The 21,444-nt window shown below is 47.4% G+C and overlaps 11 protein-coding genes across 11 annotated transcripts; 7 read left to right on the top strand and 4 right to left on the bottom strand.

The window, feature by feature from the left end:
• Window positions 1-832: 832 nt before the first annotated feature.
• On the top strand, window positions 833-2,262 carry TRV_01587 (protein transport membrane glycoprotein Sec20, putative; the record flags this gene model as incomplete). Its single annotated transcript, XM_003024191.1, has 4 exons — window positions 833-1,134; window positions 1,194-1,444; window positions 1,505-1,983; window positions 2,107-2,262. 4 exons carry the CDS (start codon window positions 833-835, stop codon window positions 2,260-2,262), a joined length of 1,188 nt encoding a protein of 395 aa, XP_003024237.1.
• Window positions 2,263-4,220: 1,958 nt separating this feature from the next.
• Window positions 4,221-5,831, bottom strand: TRV_01586 (uncharacterized protein; the record flags this gene model as incomplete). The annotated part of the gene is made up of 1 exon (XM_003024190.1): window positions 4,221-5,831. The coding sequence occupies one exon, from the start codon at window positions 5,829-5,831 to the stop codon at window positions 4,221-4,223; it is 1,611 nt and encodes a 536-aa protein (XP_003024236.1).
• A 1,070-nt stretch (window positions 5,832-6,901) lies between these two features.
• TRV_01585 (replication factor C subunit) lies at window positions 6,902-7,912 on the top strand (the record flags this gene model as incomplete). The annotated part of the gene is made up of 1 exon (XM_003024189.1): window positions 6,902-7,912. One exon carries the CDS (start codon window positions 6,902-6,904, stop codon window positions 7,910-7,912), a length of 1,011 nt encoding a protein of 336 aa, XP_003024235.1.
• An 839-nt stretch (window positions 7,913-8,751) lies between these two features.
• Window positions 8,752-9,132, top strand: TRV_01584 (uncharacterized protein; the record flags this gene model as incomplete). Its single annotated transcript, XM_003024188.1, has 1 exon — window positions 8,752-9,132. The coding sequence occupies one exon, from the start codon at window positions 8,752-8,754 to the stop codon at window positions 9,130-9,132; it is 381 nt and encodes a 126-aa protein (XP_003024234.1).
• A 257-nt stretch (window positions 9,133-9,389) lies between these two features.
• Window positions 9,390-10,624, bottom strand: TRV_01583 (uncharacterized protein; the record flags this gene model as incomplete). The annotated part of the gene is made up of 3 exons (XM_003024187.1): window positions 9,390-9,993; window positions 10,187-10,452; window positions 10,541-10,624. 3 exons carry the CDS (start codon window positions 10,622-10,624, stop codon window positions 9,390-9,392), a joined length of 954 nt encoding a protein of 317 aa, XP_003024233.1.
• A 123-nt stretch (window positions 10,625-10,747) lies between these two features.
• On the top strand, window positions 10,748-12,104 carry TRV_01582 (uncharacterized protein; the record flags this gene model as incomplete). The annotated part of the gene is made up of 2 exons (XM_003024186.1): window positions 10,748-10,765; window positions 10,962-12,104. The coding sequence occupies 2 exons, from the start codon at window positions 10,748-10,750 to the stop codon at window positions 12,102-12,104; spliced, it is 1,161 nt and encodes a 386-aa protein (XP_003024232.1).
• Window positions 12,105-12,271: 167 nt separating this feature from the next.
• On the bottom strand, window positions 12,272-13,453 carry TRV_01581 (4-nitrophenylphosphatase, putative; the record flags this gene model as incomplete). The annotated part of the gene is made up of 4 exons (XM_003024185.1): window positions 12,272-12,958; window positions 13,018-13,097; window positions 13,171-13,270; window positions 13,388-13,453. 4 exons carry the CDS (start codon window positions 13,451-13,453, stop codon window positions 12,272-12,274), a joined length of 933 nt encoding a protein of 310 aa, XP_003024231.1.
• A 1,188-nt stretch (window positions 13,454-14,641) lies between these two features.
• Window positions 14,642-16,296, top strand: TRV_01580 (sugar transporter family protein; the record flags this gene model as incomplete). Its single annotated transcript, XM_003024184.1, has 3 exons — window positions 14,642-14,833; window positions 14,892-15,084; window positions 15,146-16,296. 3 exons carry the CDS (start codon window positions 14,642-14,644, stop codon window positions 16,294-16,296), a joined length of 1,536 nt encoding a protein of 511 aa, XP_003024230.1.
• A 221-nt stretch (window positions 16,297-16,517) lies between these two features.
• Window positions 16,518-17,996, bottom strand: TRV_01579 (uncharacterized protein; the record flags this gene model as incomplete). The annotated part of the gene is made up of 3 exons (XM_003024183.1): window positions 16,518-17,536; window positions 17,593-17,685; window positions 17,750-17,996. 3 exons carry the CDS (start codon window positions 17,994-17,996, stop codon window positions 16,518-16,520), a joined length of 1,359 nt encoding a protein of 452 aa, XP_003024229.1.
• Window positions 17,997-18,219: 223 nt separating this feature from the next.
• On the top strand, window positions 18,220-18,612 carry TRV_01578 (uncharacterized protein; the record flags this gene model as incomplete). Its single annotated transcript, XM_003024182.1, has 1 exon — window positions 18,220-18,612. One exon carries the CDS (start codon window positions 18,220-18,222, stop codon window positions 18,610-18,612), a length of 393 nt encoding a protein of 130 aa, XP_003024228.1.
• Window positions 18,613-19,380: 768 nt separating this feature from the next.
• Window positions 19,381-21,426, top strand: TRV_01577 (uncharacterized protein; the record flags this gene model as incomplete). The annotated part of the gene is made up of 4 exons (XM_003024181.1): window positions 19,381-19,703; window positions 19,828-19,955; window positions 20,020-20,606; window positions 20,707-21,426. 4 exons carry the CDS (start codon window positions 19,381-19,383, stop codon window positions 21,424-21,426), a joined length of 1,758 nt encoding a protein of 585 aa, XP_003024227.1.
• Window positions 21,427-21,444: the final 18 nt, after the last annotated feature.

The raw sequence follows: 21,444 nt of genomic DNA, 5'->3' as shown, positions 1-21,444 counted from the left end.
TCCAACATTAATACCATTCCTCAAGACTTTCGAGTTTCCCTTGCATGCAAGAATACAATCAATTGTACAAATAAAATCTAATATACATTCCAAACACCCATAACTAGACCCGTTCAGCAATGCTTAACCCTTCAAGCTCTCCTCTCTCTCAATAAGTCTCCCTATTCTCCCAACTTCCTCCAGAACGTCCCCTACTGAAAGTCGTAGCTTGCCGACTTCTAGCTTCACCTCTTTGCCATTCCGGAAGCCAACCGTCATCTCGGGGAGCTGCTTCGAGTGTTTCGGTAGATGCTTTACGTCGATTTTTATATGTGCTGCTGATGACGGGGAGGCTGTCATTGGTGTTTGTAGAAGGGCGAGAACCAATTTGCACGGCCGAGAAAGTGGGGAGAGAGGCGAGAAGGACGTTCGGAAAGAGGTTATTGATCGTAGTGGCAGGGACATTTTTGCTCTTCGTCTTTTGGTTTTTTTTTTTTCCCCTTCTGTGTCTCCAGTGGTGGTATAAGTGCTCTGGTAATGGTTAGTATTTGACATTGGACTTCGAAAGAGGACGCACGTACATGGTATATAAAAGATATTGCTGTATTTATGTAATTGGCACTTGGTGTTTGTTGTATGGCTTGTTCTGCGTGAGATTGAAGATCCATCAACGTTCTCTTCCTTCAGCAAACGGGCGAATTTCATGTATCACGTGATGCTTCGAAAGACCACCCTGTATGTCTGTCAACATTAACTACAACATTCTTTAACACACACCTTCTTGAACTTCAACATTCATGAAATACATTTTTTCTCTCTTATTAGCAGAAAGTGGACAGCTGTGATACCCATAATGGTTGCTTCTCTACATTCCCGTCTTGCTTCCGTCGAAGCATCCATCGAGAGGGTCTCAGCCCTCATACGCCGCCTACATTCCTTTGGTAGCGCGGATGCCTACGACGATGATGAACGAATCAATCTGAGTACCGAAATCCACCAGGATCTCGGAGAGATAGAAGAGGAAATAGAAGTTCTGCGCGTGGAGACCCATCCTCTCGATCGAAGACGACATCAACGCCGTGAGAGCGTACCATTTGACGCGGACGCAGTCAAGAACGTAGCTCTCATGGCGAAAATAGAGGAGGATTTAAAAATGTATGAATCATTTTTTTGGACAGTTATGGTTGGCATCCTGGCTAATCTTGAGATTATAGGACTCGGTCGAAGTTCAGACGAGCTCAGATAGAAGCTAAGCGGAGCTCGGAGAAGGCGAAGAATAGACAAAGACAACTCCTCTTTCAACCGTCAGCTGAAGGAGAGGATGTTCCTAACAGGAGGACACCGAGATTCACTCATGGCGATCTTGTTGCAAGCTCGTCCAAGGATGTTACCGCTGCGTTAAGACAGACACATAACCTCATGCAGGCAGAGCTTTCCAGAAGCCAGTTTGCCCAGGAAGCTTTAGGTGAGCAGTCCTTTCACCCAAGGTTATAATTATCTACAGTGTGACTAATACACATTCCAGAACAATCAAACAAGGCCCTAAGTTCGCTCTCGGAATCATACACCAATCTAGATACCCTACTTGCATCATCCAAGTCTCTCGTGAGCTCGCTACTTCGCTCCCAAAAGTCAGATACATGGTATCTTGAGACCGCATTCTATATCCTAATCGGAACCATATCGTGGCTTATCTTTCGACGGCTGCTGTATGGCCCACTCTGGTGGATAGTCTGGCTCCCTCTCAAAATTGTCGCCAGAATCACATTTGCTATATTTGAAGTAACTAGCGGTGTCTCCGTGGCCGGTTCTAAATCCGTTGTGCCAAATAAGCCTCTGGTAACCGCTAACATGGGCCCGACCGCGACTAATTCTCTTTGGAACCCCGATTCTACTAAGAAAGCCGATGTTACTGGTATACCTGACATGGCCGAGGAGATCAAAAGCTGGACCGCTGCAGATCAGGCGGAGGAGGAGACTACAATGATACCAAGCGGCCCAAAGGTATATCCTAACCCTAAGAAAAGGATGTGGGAGGGTCCTCATGGGCATGGGGATGAACTCTAGTGATCTACCTTTAATGCTCGCTGTGGCGGGCGATCATTTGCCCCTAACGTCGTTAGTCAGGCGAACGAACGAAATAACGACCTTACTTCCGAGACAATTGAGTTAGCTCCATTCTTCCATACCATTGCTCTCCTTTCCTCCGTACCGAACAATTGCGAAATCGGACCTCAACACGGAAGAGGCAAGAAGTACATTCCAGCTGCACCATTTAATTAACAAGGTTATACCCCCTCCTTTACCGGACCCCTCCACTCCAGCATTGCATATTATCATTATTATTATATCTTGCTGGATGAAGCTGCATTGCAAGCCAAGTTTTTAGGGGGCAGTGCTGGGGATTAATGGTGTGCATGGAATAGGCCGAGAAAGGGTCCCAACTAAACTTCGATAGTCTTGGGACCTATATCATCTCATGGACTTGTACTAATATCAAGGGAGCATGGGTGGTCGGTACCTTCCACGAATATCCTCGGCGAACATCCAGTACTCGGCAAATACTTATAACGCTTGGAGGAATCCCGGCAATCTTAGTGCTTGGTCGATGCAAACTTCTTCCTCCCCCTCCCCCGATATGTTAATGTTACGGATGAAGATGCACCCCGGTACCTATTATTCAAACATCAACTCGATACAGGCCTTGTTGATATCTATATACGAGGCCGGATACACACTATCTATACTGGGAAGCGAACTTCCGAATCTATTAGCCAACTATCCGATCGAGTCCTGGGAGATGACAGCATCTCAAATTATTGAGGCTCTCAAGGACGAGATACAAGGCGGGAAATAGTTTCAAACGGCCATCAGAAGAAATACGAAAAGTTGATTAGCTCGTCCCGTCAACACTTGAGAGTGATATAAATCATCTGCGATTGTTCTACCAATACGAAGGAAGATGTTTTGGTTTTCTTAAAGGGGTATCTTCGTGATTGGGGGTGAAGTACAATTTTCCATATGCGGAGGAGGACCACAACTCACCCCTAGCTGTCCCAATATTCCAGATGGCTTCAACCTTGTTTAGTTCTTGACTGGGGTAGTCTCAACTCAGAGGATGAGATTTTTTTTTTGTTTTCTCGTGAACACTAGGCGTCGGTGTATTAGAATCTGGAAAGAGAGGCACCGGTAGTGACTGGTACGGGGGTTGGTAACAAAAGGCGAATTGGAAGGCTGCCTCTGCATGGTATTTTTGAGTATCCTACTGTACATTGAAACGTAGCTAATTATGTTCAGGCGCCTACTCCTTTGTCGCCTTTATATTTCGAAGCCTTCATCTGTGATGACGTAAACTACGAGATTTTTGTACCCCGATCCTACTGTTGACACCGTGCCAACGAGAATTACCAGGACCAAACGCCTCCGAGAGTACAAGGTGGATGATCTGCATGGATTACGCTGGTTATGCAGCCGAGTCCGGTAGAGTTACGTGCCAGAAATATGCTCATTATACCCAGGGAAGTTGGGAAGCCCGACTGTACTTGAACCATATCCTGCGATTCAACCACAGATCGACCCCAGATCCGGATTGAATTACTGCTTCAGCTGGAAAAGCTGACGATGGTATGATTCTCCAGGGTATGTAGTCAAATTCTCCTTGTATGAAGTGCGAAGCTTGTAACTAACTGATATAGGGCTGGTTGTATGAGCATTACCCAAGGGGCTCATATTGCTTGGTATTAGCTATGGCTTATACGAGGATATGCCCTCACCCCTATTGAAAACTACCGCTGGCCGTTTTGCTCAACCACCTTGCAGGAACACCGCCGATCTTCTGTAGTAGCGAATGTCACAGGAGTAAAACCCCTTGGCCCAAATCCTGGCTAGACCTTCTTTACATCGTGTTTCAAATTACTATTGGAAAATCCAGAATGTCGATGAAAATGAAGCTTTACCGCAATGTGAGCGTTGCGAGAGATGACAGGATCGACAATGGACCAGGAAATGGCGTCCAAATGCCTGAACTGTGCCTTGCAATTTTCAAGATTTTGCTGGATCCTAATAAGTCGGAAACTAGCCCAAGCTTCGGTAGATTTGCAAAAACTCCCAAAGCAGGTTCCAAATGAGGTGTATTAGTGGCTTCAAGCGGCTATCCAGCGAAGCATGGGGAACTTGAGGCTACAGATAACTACATGTCATTTACTGTCAAAGCTATGGAATCTGTATACACTCGTCAAGAATTAGTTGGTTTCCAGGCCGCTTTCCTCGTCTGCAGGTGTGCCACCATTTTTCTCATCCTTGATACCATACTCGGTTTTTAAATCCTCTCTCAATTTCAAATCTTTCTCCAGAGCGACCACAAACAAACTGACGATGCTAAATCCTAGCCCGACCCACCAAATAGCTCTTAGGCTTTTAACATACACCTCCACCACCTCATTCCACACGGGTTCAGGAATGAGTGTTCGAAGTCTATGGGCTTGACTTGCAAATGAGTATGCAGCATTATTCCTCAGCTGGTCCCTCAGAGTTTGGGAGGATATCGCCGGTAGATACTTGTTAAACTGCCCGTTGAATATTATGGAGGCAATTGTTACCCCCCAGATGTACCCGAAGGTCCGAACAAAGCTGAAGGTTGCGGATGACGATGCAACATCAGCTTCTGCAAGAGCCGCCATAATTGCCGGTAGTAGGGCAGACAGTATTGTCCCTGAGCCTGCACCTGCAATCAACTGGAAGAAGACCCATGCTACAGTTTTGGTGCGGCTATTCAAAAGGGTCAAAAGCCCGAATCCAATAGCCGAAAGGGCGAAAGATACCGCGTGGATTGGTCGATAAGTGCCAAATTTACTTAACAATATACCGGATATAACGGCCGAGCCTAAGGTACTGATAGCAAACGGAAGGAAGTCAATACCTGATCGCAAGGTAGTTGTACCGCGCACAGCCTGAAAGTAAACTGGGAGGAAGTAAGAGATTGTCTGAACCAGGACGGAAGACAGGAATGTTAATAGGTATGCAGCCGCCGATGTGCGGTTGCTAAACAAACGTGGAGGCACGCTTGGATGGCTGGAGAAGTTTTGCTGAAGATGGAAGCAGATCCAGCCTGCGATGCCTAGCACCAATGGAAGGACGATACGCCAGCTAGACCAAGGATGTTCGATACCTCCGGTCACCAGGCCAAGGAGGAGAGATATCATACTTGGGATAAAGATGAGATTTCCGAGAATATCGATTTGTCCGAGGCCAGAGTCTGCAAGTTTTGTGGTCTTTACTTTCATAAAGAGAAGCAGTATCACTAGCGTTAAAGTGCAGATTGGGATGTTAAGGTAAAAGATCCAACGCCAGTTTGCTTCAGCGAGTGCTCCACCAACAACTGGACCTAACGCAGCCGCCATTCCAGACCATGAGAACATCAAGCTGAGATATTTCCCACGTTCTCGAAGGGGTACCAAGTCGCAGCAAACGATATCAATCAGCACATAGATACCTCCTGCCCCAATACCTTGTGTTGTGCGGCCCGCTATCAGCATCCCTGCGCTTGTTGCGCCGCCGGCAATACCACTACCCAGTGTAAAAAGCACAATGGAGCCTATAAAGGGGATGCGACGCCCGTATATGTTTGCAAGTTGGCCACAAAGGGGTTGCAAGACCGATGAAGCCAGCACGAAGGAATTCGCGATCCAAACATATATATTAGCACCCCCGATCTCGGCTGTTATGGTAGGGAGGGCTGTAGTGATAATGGCGACATCAAGGGCTGAAATGAAAGAAAGAATGCATAGAGCAACAAAAATACCCCAAAACTGGATTGTATGGCCAGCTTTTGCAGGAAGTTCACCTTGGTCCATGGTCACAATCTGAGGTGACTTTTCCCGTCAATGTTGCCTGAACGCAAGGATGTCTGGGATGTGAGAACGAACAACATTTTATTATGTATATTAACGCTGGAGTGGGTTAGCTATCAGCCTCTGCTACGGGGTCGATAGCCTTGTCTTGGACTTTTAAACTCTGAGGCCAGACAATTGACTGTACAGGCTTATTAACGAATGAGGAGCCAGGGTTTGCGAGAATTCTTAAAAATATAAGATTTGCATGCTTATGTTCACCCTTTTTTTCACATCGGAGTGATGCCTTGGTCAAGGGACAATACATAATCAAGCGACAAATAAAAGGTACCATTTTGCACAAGGCTCACTAAGGGCTGGGAAAAGAAAAGGTATATAATTTCCTACTCCGTATTCCGCACAAATGGCCAAAAGCATGCTCCCATGGAGGATGTACGGTTATAAGTGGAATTGGTGGCCAACGAGTGTCCAGCCTTGCATCATGACAAGATCGAATCCTTCATTTAGTGCCAAGCCGAGAAGTCCCGTGACTCTTCTCCGCGGATCCACTTTAAGCCGCCAGCCCTCTTTAGCGCGATTTGGCGTTAGCACGCGGCTAATAAACTAATTAGTCAATCGCGCCTTAGCGCGCTTCACCTTCTCGACGCGAGTTGCAACTTTAATTTCGACGCCTTCAATACGTCTCATCCCACTTACAGATCTCGGGCATTCTGTGTGCCATTATCTCAATCTTGTTATGGCTGCAAACTTCTTCAATAATAAAGCCCGTGCTGCGGCTGCTTCTGCAGCTAAAAGCAACGTAACAAACAACCAAGAGTCCGACCAGCAGGCCCAGCCATGGGTTGAGAAATAGTAGGTCAAATCTACAGCTCAATCTTGCACAGAGACTGATCGGTGTGTGGTGTTTAGTCGACCAAAGACACTCGATGATGTGACAGCTCAAGATCACACGATTTCTATTCTCCAGAGAAACTTACATGCCTCCAACGTAAAACTCCAATACTACTTGTTCAGACTCCTCCATTGATTTCGCAATATTTCTGACCCAATGCATCGCAATTCAGCTTCCGCACATGCTTTTCTATGGATCTCCAGGTACTGGAAAGACGTCAACCATCCTTGCGATGTCCAAATCTCTTTTTGGACCTGCTCTTGTCCGCTCCCGAGTCCTTGAGCTTAACGCTTCTGACGAGCGAGGTATAAACATTGTTCGTGAAAAGATTAAAGATTTTGCTCGAATGCACCTATCCCAACCCCCGGCCGATCCTGCCTATCGCTCACAATATCCGTGTCCACCGTTCAAAATCATCATTCTTGATGAAGCAGATAGCATGACCCATGACGCCCAGTCCGCTCTCCGCAGAACTATGGAGAAATACAGCCGGATTACGCGTTTCTGCCTCGTTTGCAATTATGTCACTCGAATAATTGACCCAGTGGCGAGTAGGTGCAGCAAATTTCGGTTCAAGGTACTAGACGGTTCTGCTGCCCAAAGCCGGCTTGTAGAGATTGCAAGAATGGAGAAACTAGACCTGGAGGATAATGTCGTTGAGACCCTACTTCGGTGCAGTGATGGTGACCTGCGAAAGGCTATAACATTTATGCAGAGCTCTGCAAGGCTAGCTCGCTATGGCTCTGGGAAAAAGAAGGATTCGTCCGATAAAGAGATGGAACTCGATGATGTCAAACCCAGGATTACTGTCAGGAGCATTGAAGAAGTATCTGGACTAGTTCCAGAAACTGTTATGCAACGTGTTGTCGCAGCTCTTCGCCCAAGCAAGCGTGCTTCGAAATACGAAGAAATCTCAAGCCTCGTAGCTGACCTCGTGGCCGACGGATGGAGTGCCTCTCAAGTCCTGTCACAGGTATATCTCTTACTCCCACAACCTTTGAGGAATGTTCTACTGACCTCATTCAAGACATACCAAGCAGTACTTCAAGATGAATCCATTTCAGATGTACAGAAGAACCAAATATTGAAGGTCTGCTCTGAATTTGATAAACGACTAGTAGATGGCGCAGATGAGCACCTCTCAACTCTGGATTTCATGCTACAAATATCCGGCATAATACAATCTACTTAGACGAATCTAATACATTGTTTACTGGTTGTATCATAATTTTATCCGCTCCACTTTCGTTCGCTTGTGTTATACAACTATATCAGTAGAATGCTGCGGCTCAAAATTTATGATTACCTAATCAATCAATTGAAGCTGCCATTTGACTTCACGACTCCAGGAGCACGCGAACGAAGGGCATCACCAAGGCGTATCATCAGCAGTTACAATTTACTTACGTGGAGTTCAAGCTCTTGGTATCAGCATTTAGTTATGAACCGACTACGGATACTCAACCGCTTGGCTTTCTCTAGCTCTCGACCGCTCTCAAGGAGCTATTCTCAAGCTGCTCCAACTCCGCCGCGAAACTGGACTCCAACTCCATTTGTGACCGAGACAGTAGTATGTTACTCATGACCATTGGATATTGGAATAAGAAGCTAATACATTTTTGTTATTCAAAGGGAGGTGGCTGGCACACCTGTATGCGATCTTCCCCGGCTATAAGTTGTTCAAGATCACTAATAACCTAACCACCTGAAGATGACATATTTTCTCGTCTTTTGAAGGTAGGTGTTGGGACCCTTCCGTTATTATCTGCGTAAAATCATTCTGACGGATACATTAGGAGCGCATTGTATGCCTCAATGGCGAGGTGGACGAAACACTATCAGCCGCAATAGTTGCGCAACTATTGTTCCTTGAAGCTGATAACCCAGAGAAACCCATTCAGCTTTATATCAATTCCCCGGGTGGATCGGTGACAGCCGGTATGTCGTATTTACTCCCATTCTCTGTTTCCTGCCCAATAAGCACAATCATAGCTAATAAGTTTTGTTCCAGGCCTAGCCATTTACGATACCATGACATATATCCAATCCCCAGTTAGCACAATATGCGTCGGCCAAGCGGCATCTATGGGCTCCCTTCTACTATGTGGTGGTGAAGCTGGGAAAAGATACTGCCTTCCGCACTCCTCGGTTATGATCCATCAGCCTTCGGGAGGGTACTTCGGTCAGGCGACGGATATCGCAATACACGCAAAAGAGATCCTTCGAGTACGACACCAATTGAATCAGATATACAAACGCCATTTGACGGGGAAGGAAATGACCCTTGAAGAGATAGAGAAGTTAATGGAGAGAGACTATTTTATGGGCGCAAAGGAAGCTCTGGAGATGGGCATTGTGGATTCCATACTCGACAGACGAATGCCTTCAAAGGAAGAGTCAACGTCATCATGAAGCATGGTTCCCTAAGAATGGTGTACGATAGGTAACCCAGAAGATGTCTTGATGATATTTAACGGTGGGTTGTGTATAGGGTTATTACATAGACTTATTCCTCTCAGTCCTACACGCTAAGAATTATACAATTAAGTAAACTTATTCTATCATATATGATAAATGCTAGATATATACAGAGCCGTATACTTATGCTTAGATGCATGCCAGGAAGGGCTCGAATTCCCTTGCAAAAGATATATGGGGAACTTAACTAATTAGGAGCGGGGTTCCGCTTGAATACCCAGCTGACGTCTAATAAATGTGCTTGCAGGGACTCTGGTACCACTTAACGAGGCATGAGGCGGTGCAATCGCTGCTGTTCGGTTCTGCCATTGCTGTCGAAGGGTGCGGCCGATGTTCAAGTTCATAATGAGGGCTTCCCCCGAGTGAAAATAATCGCGCGGATGCATCCCAACGACAGCATTTACACCCCTTTCACCACCAAGATCTGAGAGTTCAATGCCACTTACTTGCCGGTTCCCCATAACATCCTCTTGGTTAGACAAATTTTGAGACGATCTCAGCAAACCCTGCTCTTCGGAATCATGGTCCTGCTCTGGCACCGTCGAAGATGGGATGGTTTCGGCAGTTCGCCTCGATGAAGTCAGCGCGGAGACCTTTTCTTTCTCCAGGATGGCTCCCACCATGAGTATTTGAAGGCATATAACCAATAGGTCCACGGCGAGCAGCTGAAGCTTTGAAGTAGGTCCTTTTTGGCCGACAAAATCAATGAACAGTCCGCCATGAAGGTATCCTCGGGATGCTTCTCCTGCAGATGGATTGGCCGAAGCAATATGTAAGAAGATACAGACTAGGTTACTTATGATAATCGCTCCAATAAATGGCTGATTCTTCGGTGGCTCGGGAAAGTTGGCCGCTTTTGGCGTAAGGAATAGAAACTGAACTATGGCCCGTACAGCGAAATGTATGATAGAACAACTAGTCGGGAAAAAAGAAATTAATTAAATGTTCACTGCTTGATATTTGTCCGCATATAGTACAGGTAACTCACTCCATATAATAGAGAGCCGATAGTTCGCAATAGATAAGCAAGTCGAAATCACGAGTCAGGCGATCGAGAAATAGGGACTTGGACTTTGCGAAAGTAACTCTTCTACTACCGAGATCAGGCTGGCCAGTACCGGAAGCGTTTGATTCAGCATCTTCTGAACCTGGGATGCTAGGTATATTGAGGACGTCTGTGATATACTCGGCATCCGTAATAGGAGCCTGGGTTGTCATAGAGATGTTTCGGGTCAGGGAGGGAAACAGAGGAGGCTAGAGCACAGGCAACCAAAACAAAACCGAGATACTGGAGTATATAACACCCCTCGAGCTCTCCGGGATGTCGCTGCACAATTCATACTATACCATCACAGAAAGCTGCGTTGGTGTTTGCAAGCTTCAAGCGCAAAACGTCAGTTTCATTTGTTTTTGCGGTCTCGCGCATTTGCACTGCTTAGTCAGCTGTTCGCTCAAACTTTGTAGCTACGGGAAAAAGCTGAGACTAACAATTTGATATATATAACATTCGGTAATTCATTGTTGATTTATATACTGCAACCCATCTCAAATGAAGATATGTGTTGAGGTAAGGGGACTGCAAAATGAGGCCCAAACTTCTTTCGTCTCGATTGTCGGCACATGAGCTATCTGTTTCCGGTTATGCAGCGTTTTCAACCAGATGCTCGGGTCTAGAGCATCAAAGGCACCAGCGCCAATTATGCCTCTATACATTCTCACACTTATACCCAAGAGCTCGTCATACAACTGGTTCACTTTCTCAGAGGCAACTGGAAAGACGATATATTAGTACATCCGAAGTCAAGCGCCCGGATGTGGCCACCCCAGGTGGCCTGGTGCAATCACCGGTAGTATTAAGAAGGGCTCAGAAGCAAACATCTTCAGCCTCAAGTAAGGTCATTGAGCGCAGCAAAGAATGGGATACAGACTCCTCCTTGATACGCAACCCTTGGGCCATAGCTCTAGCAAGTCCTCCACGGCTGTGCCATGCAACCATGTCCCGACTTCCCACAGAGCTTATGATAGATTTCGGCCTAGTTCAGCACCCTGAGACATCAGCTTTGTGGTTACTTCCTACGTCGCTGCTAGAGAATGAGCTGAATGAAATGGAGATTGATCCAAACTCCAAAGTCACTGCTGATGACAATAACACTCCAGCAGTTGGTGAGATCCGCATGGACGACAGCACTGCGAAAATGCGCAAACGAAGAGCAGCATTCCCATCCGTCAGAGTTACGAATAGTGGAACACTCTTTGACATGTTGTCAAACCCAAAGTTCTCGAATATTAGCAAAGGGCTGATTCCTCCTTCATGGAAATTGCCGCAGGGGCCACTCACTAAAAGCTCTATGCAAACGCTAGTCTGGAGAGGAGATATGTCCGATTATGCTCTCAAGGCAATGCGAAAGGAGATATTGAGGCGCCTCAAGAAAATACTACATGTTACGCCGAAAATAGAAAAACAGCGAAGGCGAGATACATGGACGCCTCTGAGTATTGCAGGACATCCCATCACTCAGAGTAACTTGGAAAGCTCGCTGAAACAACTGCCGGAATTGAGAGATATACGGAGTGGAATGGTGTTAGTTCTTCGTAGCAGTCATCATTCCACTGAAGTAAACAGTAATCCCGATTGCAATGCCACCTCTTCAACGGGCCCCGAAAACACTACCTTTGACTTGGCTGAGCTTCCGGTGCACGAGTCACAGGTTCCGGTTTTCGATCTTACGAAAATGTTATCCGAAGGTGAACTTCAAGAAATTCGTCAACTTGGGAAAGTATTTCAGGGAGACGCTCTATATTTTATACCTGCATCGAGGAAGTCCGCTTTATTTGCCTTAGACCTCTGGCGTTTAAAGTCGTTCCTTATGGAACGCAACGAGGAAGGATCGTCTTTCCACCGTTGATTGAATTGAACTGATACAACCGTTAGTGCAACTGTACCCTTGTGGGCGAGTGGTTGTCATGTACAATAAATATACCATTGGCATATAGGAGTTTTTGGAGGAATTGAAAGCAGGTCTATTCGGTCTATACAAAGACTAATTCTAAGAGATATATGGTCTATAATATTCTATGCACCTTCCAACAAATCGCCGAGCGCATCAACATATGCGGTGGGGACTACTGACGATGCCATAAGTTCATCCTTTGAGGTAACGCCAGTAAGAACAGCTAGCGTTCCACCAAGGCCACCATCAATACCGAATTTGATATCGGTGTTTATCCGGTCACCAATCATACATGTCTTATTCCTGTCAAGCTTGAATTTGCCCTCGATAGCATCCATCATTGCCTGACTAGGCTTACCCAACGAGAGAGGCTCTGCACCGGGTGCTCCTACACCTCCAAGCATAGCAACAAGAGGTGCGCATATAGAGCCTCCTCCTGGGAACAAAGAGCCAGAGTTTGGAAGGGTGCTGTCGATGTTGGTTGCGAGAAAGACAGCGCCTCGTCGGATATAGTGCAAAGCGGCCGCGAGCTTGAGATAGTTGATATGGAAATCTAGACCAACCAGCACCACCCCGACTTCCGGATCCATGAAGGAAGGGTCACCAGAGGCAATTTTCTGATAGTCTTCCTGTGTAATTTCTCGCCGATATGCCGGGTCCGTCCCTCCGATATAGCTCACGTTTTCGGCAGCGAGTTCTTGTTCTATACCAGAATCTCCAAGAATAAAAACTTTACGCTTATCTTTCGGCAGGTCTAGGATACGCGAGATGTATACGGAAGCGCTATATGAAGAGGAAAAGATTTCTTCCTATACAATGGTCAAATCAGTGTTTGTTGTTTATCCATAGACAGAGGGGCAGTGCATACTATTCCAGCCTTGATTCCCAGACCATCAAGCTTTTTCCTATAGTCTGCTCTCGACTTGGTGCTGTTGTTCGTGACAAAGACTATTCTCTTTCCTAAGAGTCACAACAGTAGTTGAGTTAGAATCTCTGAATGTGAACTCCGAGGGTAGTCTACCTTTGTTCCGAAGCATGTCCAACGTTTCAACGGCTCCTTTGAACGGAGTATCGCCAGACCATAGTACTCCTGTTCGTAATTTAGAGATGTCCGCCAATTTCTGGAATAATATCACGGAGCTCGCCAGTGTAACGAACCATCGCAGTCAAATAGAAAGGTCTATGATATACAGAGATAAGTCCATGTGTAACTACAGCCTTGGGAATTGGATACATACGTCAAACCTATCGACAAACTGCTGGATGCCAGACTTGTCGCCGGTCAGATACTGAAGAGAAGCCATTTCCTCTGTCTATCGGAGGCCAATTGACGACTCCGGATACCCAGTTAAAATCTTGATCGCTTGTCGAGGGCTGAAGCTGAATCCGAGAATCGACGTCGCTTTCCATCCCACCTCCGGAAACTCTATTCTGCGCTTAGACAGCCGACCTTAGTTAGACGCAGCGCCGGCAACGACAACACCTCCGATAGACGACGGCGATGTATGTCCCTTGCTCGTTCGGAATCCTGTGAGACACATTGACAATTGTTGGATACCCCATTGCGCCTGGTATCATCTATCATGGCTCATGTAGCCTACATCCGCTTAACTAACTCGTTAACTGGTTAACCGACGGGCTAACCAGTTAACTATCACGCCGCGACTTTTCGATTCCCTGGATGCCCGTATTTGGGTGCTGTAACAAGTCTATCTGCGCCTTTTCGTTGACAATGGTCTCGGGGGCGAACACAAAATACACAGCTGATTGGAAGAATCCCTCGCTCCCGGCCGCGAAACCTGGCTAAACATCTAGCTAGTCGGTCATCTGTGGAAGATATTCGTCCTTCTACCATTAATTATCTACCCATCTCGAGATTCCATCCAGCTAGTAAGCATCCGATGAGCTCATAGCATGGGACGTGCTATAGGTTACCTTGTTCCCCGACCCGGTCGTGGATACTCTTGAAACGATGGTAACGCTATGTCCCGACGCTATCTGCCGTAGTGTTTTGCGGGGACAAGGCCCATCTCATAAAATCTTTCGGCAAACGCTATGCCACCCCTCTTGACTTCGGCTATCCCCAGATTTAAGATCCTGGTTGCGTGAGACGTAACTTTGAGGACGAAAATCACCTTTTAGAGTAGTTAGTGCAGGTGGTTTACCCAGCTGCAGTATCAAAGTTTGGGTGGGCTATATATTAAACAACATCTGCGTCCGATTCTGGTGACATGGATCCAAAATCATACCTTTCTCTTGTTCTTATCATGAAGTTGTGATATCTTCCTGCCAATAATATCAAACACCAGGCAGCGAGCTGTATTACCCACCAAGTCCAACATGAAAAATCATATGGCAGCAGGATGGTTCTACTCACCAGAGCAGATCCAACGCTATTTCATGACACGAGTGTCCAGTCTCAAGCCCCCAAAGGTGACCCCTGAGTTCTAACCCTTAAATGATACCTACTTTGAAACAATAACGCCTGGCTGATGCTAGCTTTGATAAAGACTGAACTGAAAAACCCTTATCGCATCCTACGCGAGCTGGATAGCCATCAATGGCTTATGTTTGGTGTTGGTTTCATCGCCTGGGTATGGGATGCATTTGATTTCTTCACTGTCTCCCTTACTATAACAGAGATAGCTACTGAATTTGGAGTAACAAATTCGGAAGTATCATGGGCAAGTTGACCCTCATGCGTTTACTATGCTAGAGAATCTGTCTAACATCTATGTTTAGGGGTTGACCGTGACACTCATGCTGCGCTCCGTCGGCGCCATAATCTTTGGCTTATTTGCGGATAGATATGGAAGAAAGTGGCCGATGATTATAAACTTGGCTCTCTTCGTCTTCCTAGAGCTAGGCTCTGGGTTCTGCCACAATTTGACCCAATTTCTAGCTGTCAGGTCTCTATATGGGATTGCTATGGGAGGTAGGTTATATCTGGGCTACATATGTAATTGAACGAGATGTGCTGATTTTGGATTTATCAGGCCTCTTTGGACCTGCTGCTGCGACTGCAATGGAAGACCTACCATATGACGCTCGTGGTATTGCCTCTGGGCTTTTTCAACAGGGTTACGGTACGGGTTATATGCTTGCAGCCATATTCTATCGGGCATTTGTACCAACCACCAAATATGGATGGCGAAGTCTCTTCTGGTTTGGCTCTGCACCCCCAATCCTTATCATCATCTGGAGATGGTGCCTCCCAGAGACCCGCCATTTCCAAGTGATGAAAGCGGAGCGAGAGAGCCGAGTCTTAGCTGAGGAGGCTGCATTGCAACCATCTGGCTCTTCTGACACTGCCCCAAAATCTCGTATGAGTGGACTCCGTGCATTCTGGAAAGAGTCTGCTCCGGGCCTCAAAGAAAACTGGTTTCTGATGGTCTACCTCGTCGTGATCATGACGGGTTTCAACTCTTGCTCTCACGGGAGCCAAGATTTCTACCCAACTTTCCTCAAGGATCAAGTAGGCAAAACGGCAACACAGACGACAGTCATCGTTGTGGCTGGCACCTTAGGCGGCGTTATCGGTGGCACATTGATAGGATGGATCAGCACATTCCTCGGGAGACGGCTCACGATGATGATAAGCTGTGTATTCGGTGCCGCGCTCATTCCAGCATATATATTACCCCGGTCTAATGCCTTGATCGCGTCGTCTTTCTGGCAACAATGGTTCATCGGTGGAGTTTGGGGCCCAATACCTATCTATCTTTCGGAGCTATCCCCTCAATCTTTACGTGGTTTATTGGTTGGATTGACCTATCAACTGGGTAACCTCGCTTCATCCGCATCTGCCACTATTCAAGCTATCATTGGCGAGAGGTTCCCGTTACCTGATGGGCCACATGGGAAGAAGAGATTTGATTACGGAAAAGTCATGGCCATATTCATGGGGGCTGTATGGGTGTTTTTGTTGGTTTTGTTATTCCTAGGACCGGAGATGTCACAGGAAGAAAGGGACGAGGAAGAGGCAGCTGCTAAGGAATTAGAAAGGCTGAGGAGAGAGGGTAAGACCTTGGAGGAGATTGGGAGAGAGCGGGCAGGGCTAGCCAACGTAAAGGTGTTGGAGGATGAAGACGTTAAGGAGCCAACAACTCATCACATGGACGAAGTGCCGGTTGAGAAGGCAGTCTAGGAATGATATGGTGTCGTTTGACTTTGGCGAAGCTACAAGACTAGGAAAGAAGATGACCTGTTTTTTTTTCAGTTTTCTGTTTATATTCAAATCCACCTATTCACACCAGCAGCATCCGACCAGTATGTGAAAGGGGCATATGTGAAAAAGCTATGGACATTTAAATGGTCGTTAAATTTCCTTCCAACGTACTCTATCCCTGGGGAGAATAATTAAACAGCTTAGTCAACCAGGATTTTAGGAGCCAAGGTGGTGTAGTTCTCAAAGAAGCTGGTGAAGAGTCGAGTTGCAAGGGCTACATCCTTCGTTCCACCAGTCTCACGGATACTGTGCATGCTCAGCTGCGGGCTTCCCAAGTCGAGAGTCCTCGATCCAAGGGCTGCCGAAAGCATTGGTCCAATGGTGCTGCCACAGCTGGAGTCATTGCGAACAACCAGCAGTTGCATTGGTACAATGGAGTCTGAGGAGATATCGCTCTTAGCTACAGCGGCACGAGCAACCTCGTGCATCAGAACGATTCCAGGAGAGTTGGTAGCATAACGGGCATTGGCATTGACCTTGATGACCGGCCCTCTGTTGATTTCTGGTTTGTGCTCGCACTCGTACTTGTAGGCGTAATTCGGGTTGACGGCATGAGCCATATCAGCTGAGACGAGGAAGGAGGTCGAGAGGGACTGCTCGTAGGCGGTAGAGAGATCCTCGTCTGACTTAGTCTCAGATACACGAAGCATGGACAGGCGGTGAATGATAGCCGGGAGGATGTTTGAATCCGCGCCCTGAGCGGTTCTGCTGCCAATTTCTTCGTGATCAAACAGAGCAACCAGACGGATAGCAGACTCATTCTCCAAGGCATCTGGCTTGGCAAGAGACTCAATCAGGGCAACAGTTGCACAGAAAGAGGAGTTGAGGTTGTCGAGTCTGGGAGAGAAGATGAACTGGTCCATCATGCCACCGAGGCATGATTTGTGGGTATCATAGAGAAGCATCTCGAAGTCGATGATATCCTCTGGCTTGGCAGAGAGTTCGGAAGCCAGGAGTTCAATCAAGCAAGGGTGGTGACGTTCTGTAATCTTCTTGAACGGAGAGACGGAATCACCAGCTTCTTCCTGTTTAGGGTCCTCGTTTGTCTTGGAGAGTTCCGCAGCTACCATTCCGCAAATTGGCACAAGCTGGGTTTCCTTGTTAAAGGCAAAGGTCTCTGTACGGTCAAGATGAATAGCCAGAGTTGGAATACGTAGGACTACCTCAAACGTTAGTAGAAGTCGGGATGCGTACTGTTTTGACATTTTTACATACTGGGCTTGTCAACGTGGACCAGCTTAGATGCAATGGTGCCATCCTGCTGTCTGACCATCACACGGCCTGCAATGCCGAGATCACGGTCGAACCCTATCAATTTGTTAGTAAATGCGCGCTACTAAAGCTGCTGTTTGAGTAGGAGACTAATGCCTACAGGTGTGCCATATGCCACCACCATAGGGTTCTACAGCTATTTGGAGGAAGCCTTCATTGGTTCGCTTGGAGACCGGCTTGATTCTCAAACATGGGGAATCGGTATGGGCACCGATCATTGCAATAGAGTTTCCAGGCTTGAAGTAGATGTTAGCGCATTCTTTTGTCCTCTTAGTAGATATACGACTCATTTGTCCTTTTTTTATCTTGTTTCTATGGAGGTAATGAAGAAAACTGACCTTCCACATGTTCCCGACAGCAAATGCAATGATGGTCGAGCCATTGCGGGTAACATAGTACTTGCCCCCTGGCTTGCAGACTTCTGACCAGCAGTCTTTCTCCTAGTAACAGCAGTGTCAGACAGAGAGTTGCATGCATTGACAATACTGTTCAGAGGGGCATGAGGGGGAGATCCACCTTGATCTCCTTGAATCCAGCATCGGTAAAGCGTTTAGTAGCAGAAGCGACGGCATGGAATGCTTTGTTCAGATTGTCAGCATGTTCCAATGGGAAAATCAGAGAATGGGCAGTGTCTTACGGGTGGGAGAAGCGTTGACAAAGGACAAAAAGTCCTGTGCCCGCGCCTTTTCGTCAGCGGTGATCATCGTGGCTAGGGTCCGTAAAGACGGGGTACGCAGAGCAACAATCCGACGAGATTTGGTGGATGAGGTAACTGGCAGGCGAAGCAGAGACAGACGGACGCAACGAGCAGCAACACCAGTGTCCAGCAGCGCGAGGGACATCCAGATATCCAATACCAGTCCAGAGAAAAAGGGAGAAGAAGAAGAAGAAGATGTAACAAGCACGGCGTCGCTGTCTGGTTTATATACCAGGCAGGGTATTGGATGGCCGTCCCCTTACTAAGACGTGTTTATCCTTGACGTCGGGTTTCGGCCCTGTTACATAATAAGCTTTTCTCGTCTATCCTCGGCTGACTAAGGCTAAGGATGACTAAGACGATGACACATCCGGGGTATCCCACGTGACCTGTTTTACCCTTTACCCCTCCCGAGATAGGCTTAGCGCCAACTTGCGCGTGACTCTCGCGGGTTTTTGTTTATCCATTTCCCCTTTAGGCAGGGGTTTCCCCTTTGGGACGAGAAGCTTGTTTTGATGTCGAAAGTTCGCTTTGACCAGCGAGGAAGAAAAGAAAGAAAGCAAAATAAATAAATAAAATAACAACAACGCCTGGAACGCAACGGCTCTCTCACCTCCCGCTCCCCAAAGCTCGCCGGCGCCAGTGAAGGGCGGCCCCTGGGTCTTGCGTCTGCCGGTAACTCGAGGAATCGACCAGCCGCACGGTCGTACACAGAGGTCCCCAGCCCCCTTTTCGATGTTCGTTTTCCCCGTCGCGACCAGTCCACCACCCAGCGCCTAGTTTGTTATCTGGTCGCCAGCCGAACGGCACCCGCATCCACGGAGGACTCGCCTGTTGCGCTTCCGTCGCATTCATTCGACTCTCCCAGCTTCAGAATAAAATCGCCTGTTCGCTGTTCCGACCGTCGCTTGTTTAATGCCTCAACGCCTGCTCCGCACGGTCAGTCGTCGTCGTCGTTATTGCCTGTGTTTATCGTCCGGAAGAAGAGCTCCCCCCTCTCAGGGAAGTAGTTGTTGCGCCGTGAGAGGAACGGAATGGCGGAGACAGGGCCTAAGCTAGGCCGCACTCGCGCATCTGCTGCTCGGATGGCCAAAGCAGATACCCTTGACGCCGGCATGGACAGGAAGCCCATCTCCCCGCCAGCGTCCAACTCGCCGCCCCCAAGCCATGGGATCAAGTCCAAGTCGGCACACAGCACAGCTCGATCCACCAGACAGCGCTCCCGGACCGGCTCTGAACCAGTCAATCCTGATGCCTTGGCTCGAGCGCTGCAGGACTTTGAAGATGCCGGCCGCCAGCGTGAGAGTACTCCGGGCAGTAGCCCAAGCCGGAAACGACAAAGGGTTTATGGTGACAGGTATGTCTCCAATTAGCAATTGTTTATGTTTCTCCATGCTTTGTCTTACTATGAAACCCTTGTTTACTTGAATCATTCTATTGTTTATCTCTAAATCCTTAATTACTAACGCGAATGCATACAGATTTATTCCTAATCGTGAAGGACAAGACCTGCAGGCTGGGTTCAGCCTGCTTCATGAAGATGGATGTCCATCAACACCTTCAAAGACAAAGAAAAAGTCAACGCACGGCGAAATCCATTCACAAAAAAGTAAGTGTTGACGCGTCTGCTTTGTTATGAAATAACACCCCAGCTCACCTTTGTGCGTGTCTAGCGGAGGAAGCCAACCGAACATACTCCAGAGTGCTGCGTAATGAGTTCTTTGGCTCTACAATCCCCCAACCTGATATACATTCCCTCTCCCCTAACCCACTACCCGGACGCTCGAGTGCTTCTCGGGATTTCGCCTCTAATACCCCTCAATCACATAAACTTGCTATGTCCCTGCCCCCGGCTAGCATCACACCTTCAACCCCTAGCAAGAATCTACTCTCCTACACGTCTCCCAGGAATGCGTCCGGAAACCCTACCCCTTCTCGAACACCCCGAAGCCAGCATGGCCCTAATTTCGACGCCCGCTCCGAGTTGTACAGCCTTTCTCCCATCCGATTTGACAGCCAACAAATTCTCCAGAGTCTCCGAAAACAGCCCAGATATGTGAACAAGGTGCCCTTTAAGGTCCTCGATGCTCCTGATCTCACAGACGACTTCTACCTAAACCTCGTAGACTGGGGTAGCAGTAATATATTGGGAGTTGGACTAGGATCCGCTGTCTACATGTGGGATTCTATCAATGGTCATGTTACAAAACTTTGTCAACTAGATGACGATACAGTGACCAGTGTCAATTGGATCCAACGGGTAAGCTTCCTTTCTTTACATCCTTGTTAAATATACATTTTTTTTAACATCTCAAAAGGGAACTCACCTTGCCATCGGGACGGGCAAAGGTCTCGTACAGATTTGGGATGCAGAGCATTGTCGCCGGTTACGGACAATGACAGGACATACCCTACGCGTTGGAGCGCTAGCTTGGAATGACCATATTCTCACGTCTGGGTCCCGTGATCGCCTAATATTTCACCGAGATGTTCGTTCTCCCGACCAATATCTCCGCCGACTTGCAGGGCATAAACAAGAGGTTTGTGGCCTCAAGTGGAACACAGATGACGGTCAACTAGCATCTGGAGGGAATGACAATAAACTAATCGTTTGGGATAAACTAAACGAAGCACCCTTGTACCGATTTACAGACCATACTGCTGCCGTCAAGGCCATCGCATGGTCTCCTCATCAGCACTCACTCTTAGCCTCCGGAGGAGGTACAGCGGATCGCACAATAAAGTTCTGGAACACGTCAACAGGCTCCCTGATAAAAGAAGTCGATACTGGAAGCCAGGTTTGCAATTTGGCATGGTCTAAGAATTCAGACGAGATTGTCAGCACTCATGGGTACAGCCAGAATCAGATCGTTGTTTGGAAATACCCACGAATGGAACAGGTCGTCTCGCTAACTGGCCACACTTTCCGAGTCCTCTATCTCGCTATGAGTCCAGATGGCCAGACAGTTGTAACTGGTGCTGGCGACGAGACTCTGCGGTTTTGGAAGATATTCAATAAGAAGGGCCTCAAACAACAGGACCGTGAAAGCAAACTGGCTAGCTACACGACAATACGGTAGAAGTACACCGCGATACTC

Source organism: Trichophyton verrucosum (genome assembly GCF_000151505.1).
Source record: "Trichophyton verrucosum HKI 0517 chromosome Unknown contig00122_1.f1.exp, whole genome shotgun sequence".
NCBI lineage: Eukaryota > Fungi > Ascomycota > Eurotiomycetes > Onygenales > Arthrodermataceae > Trichophyton > Trichophyton verrucosum.
Note: the sequence above shows the minus strand (reverse complement) of the source record. Positions and strands in the feature narration are given on the sequence as shown.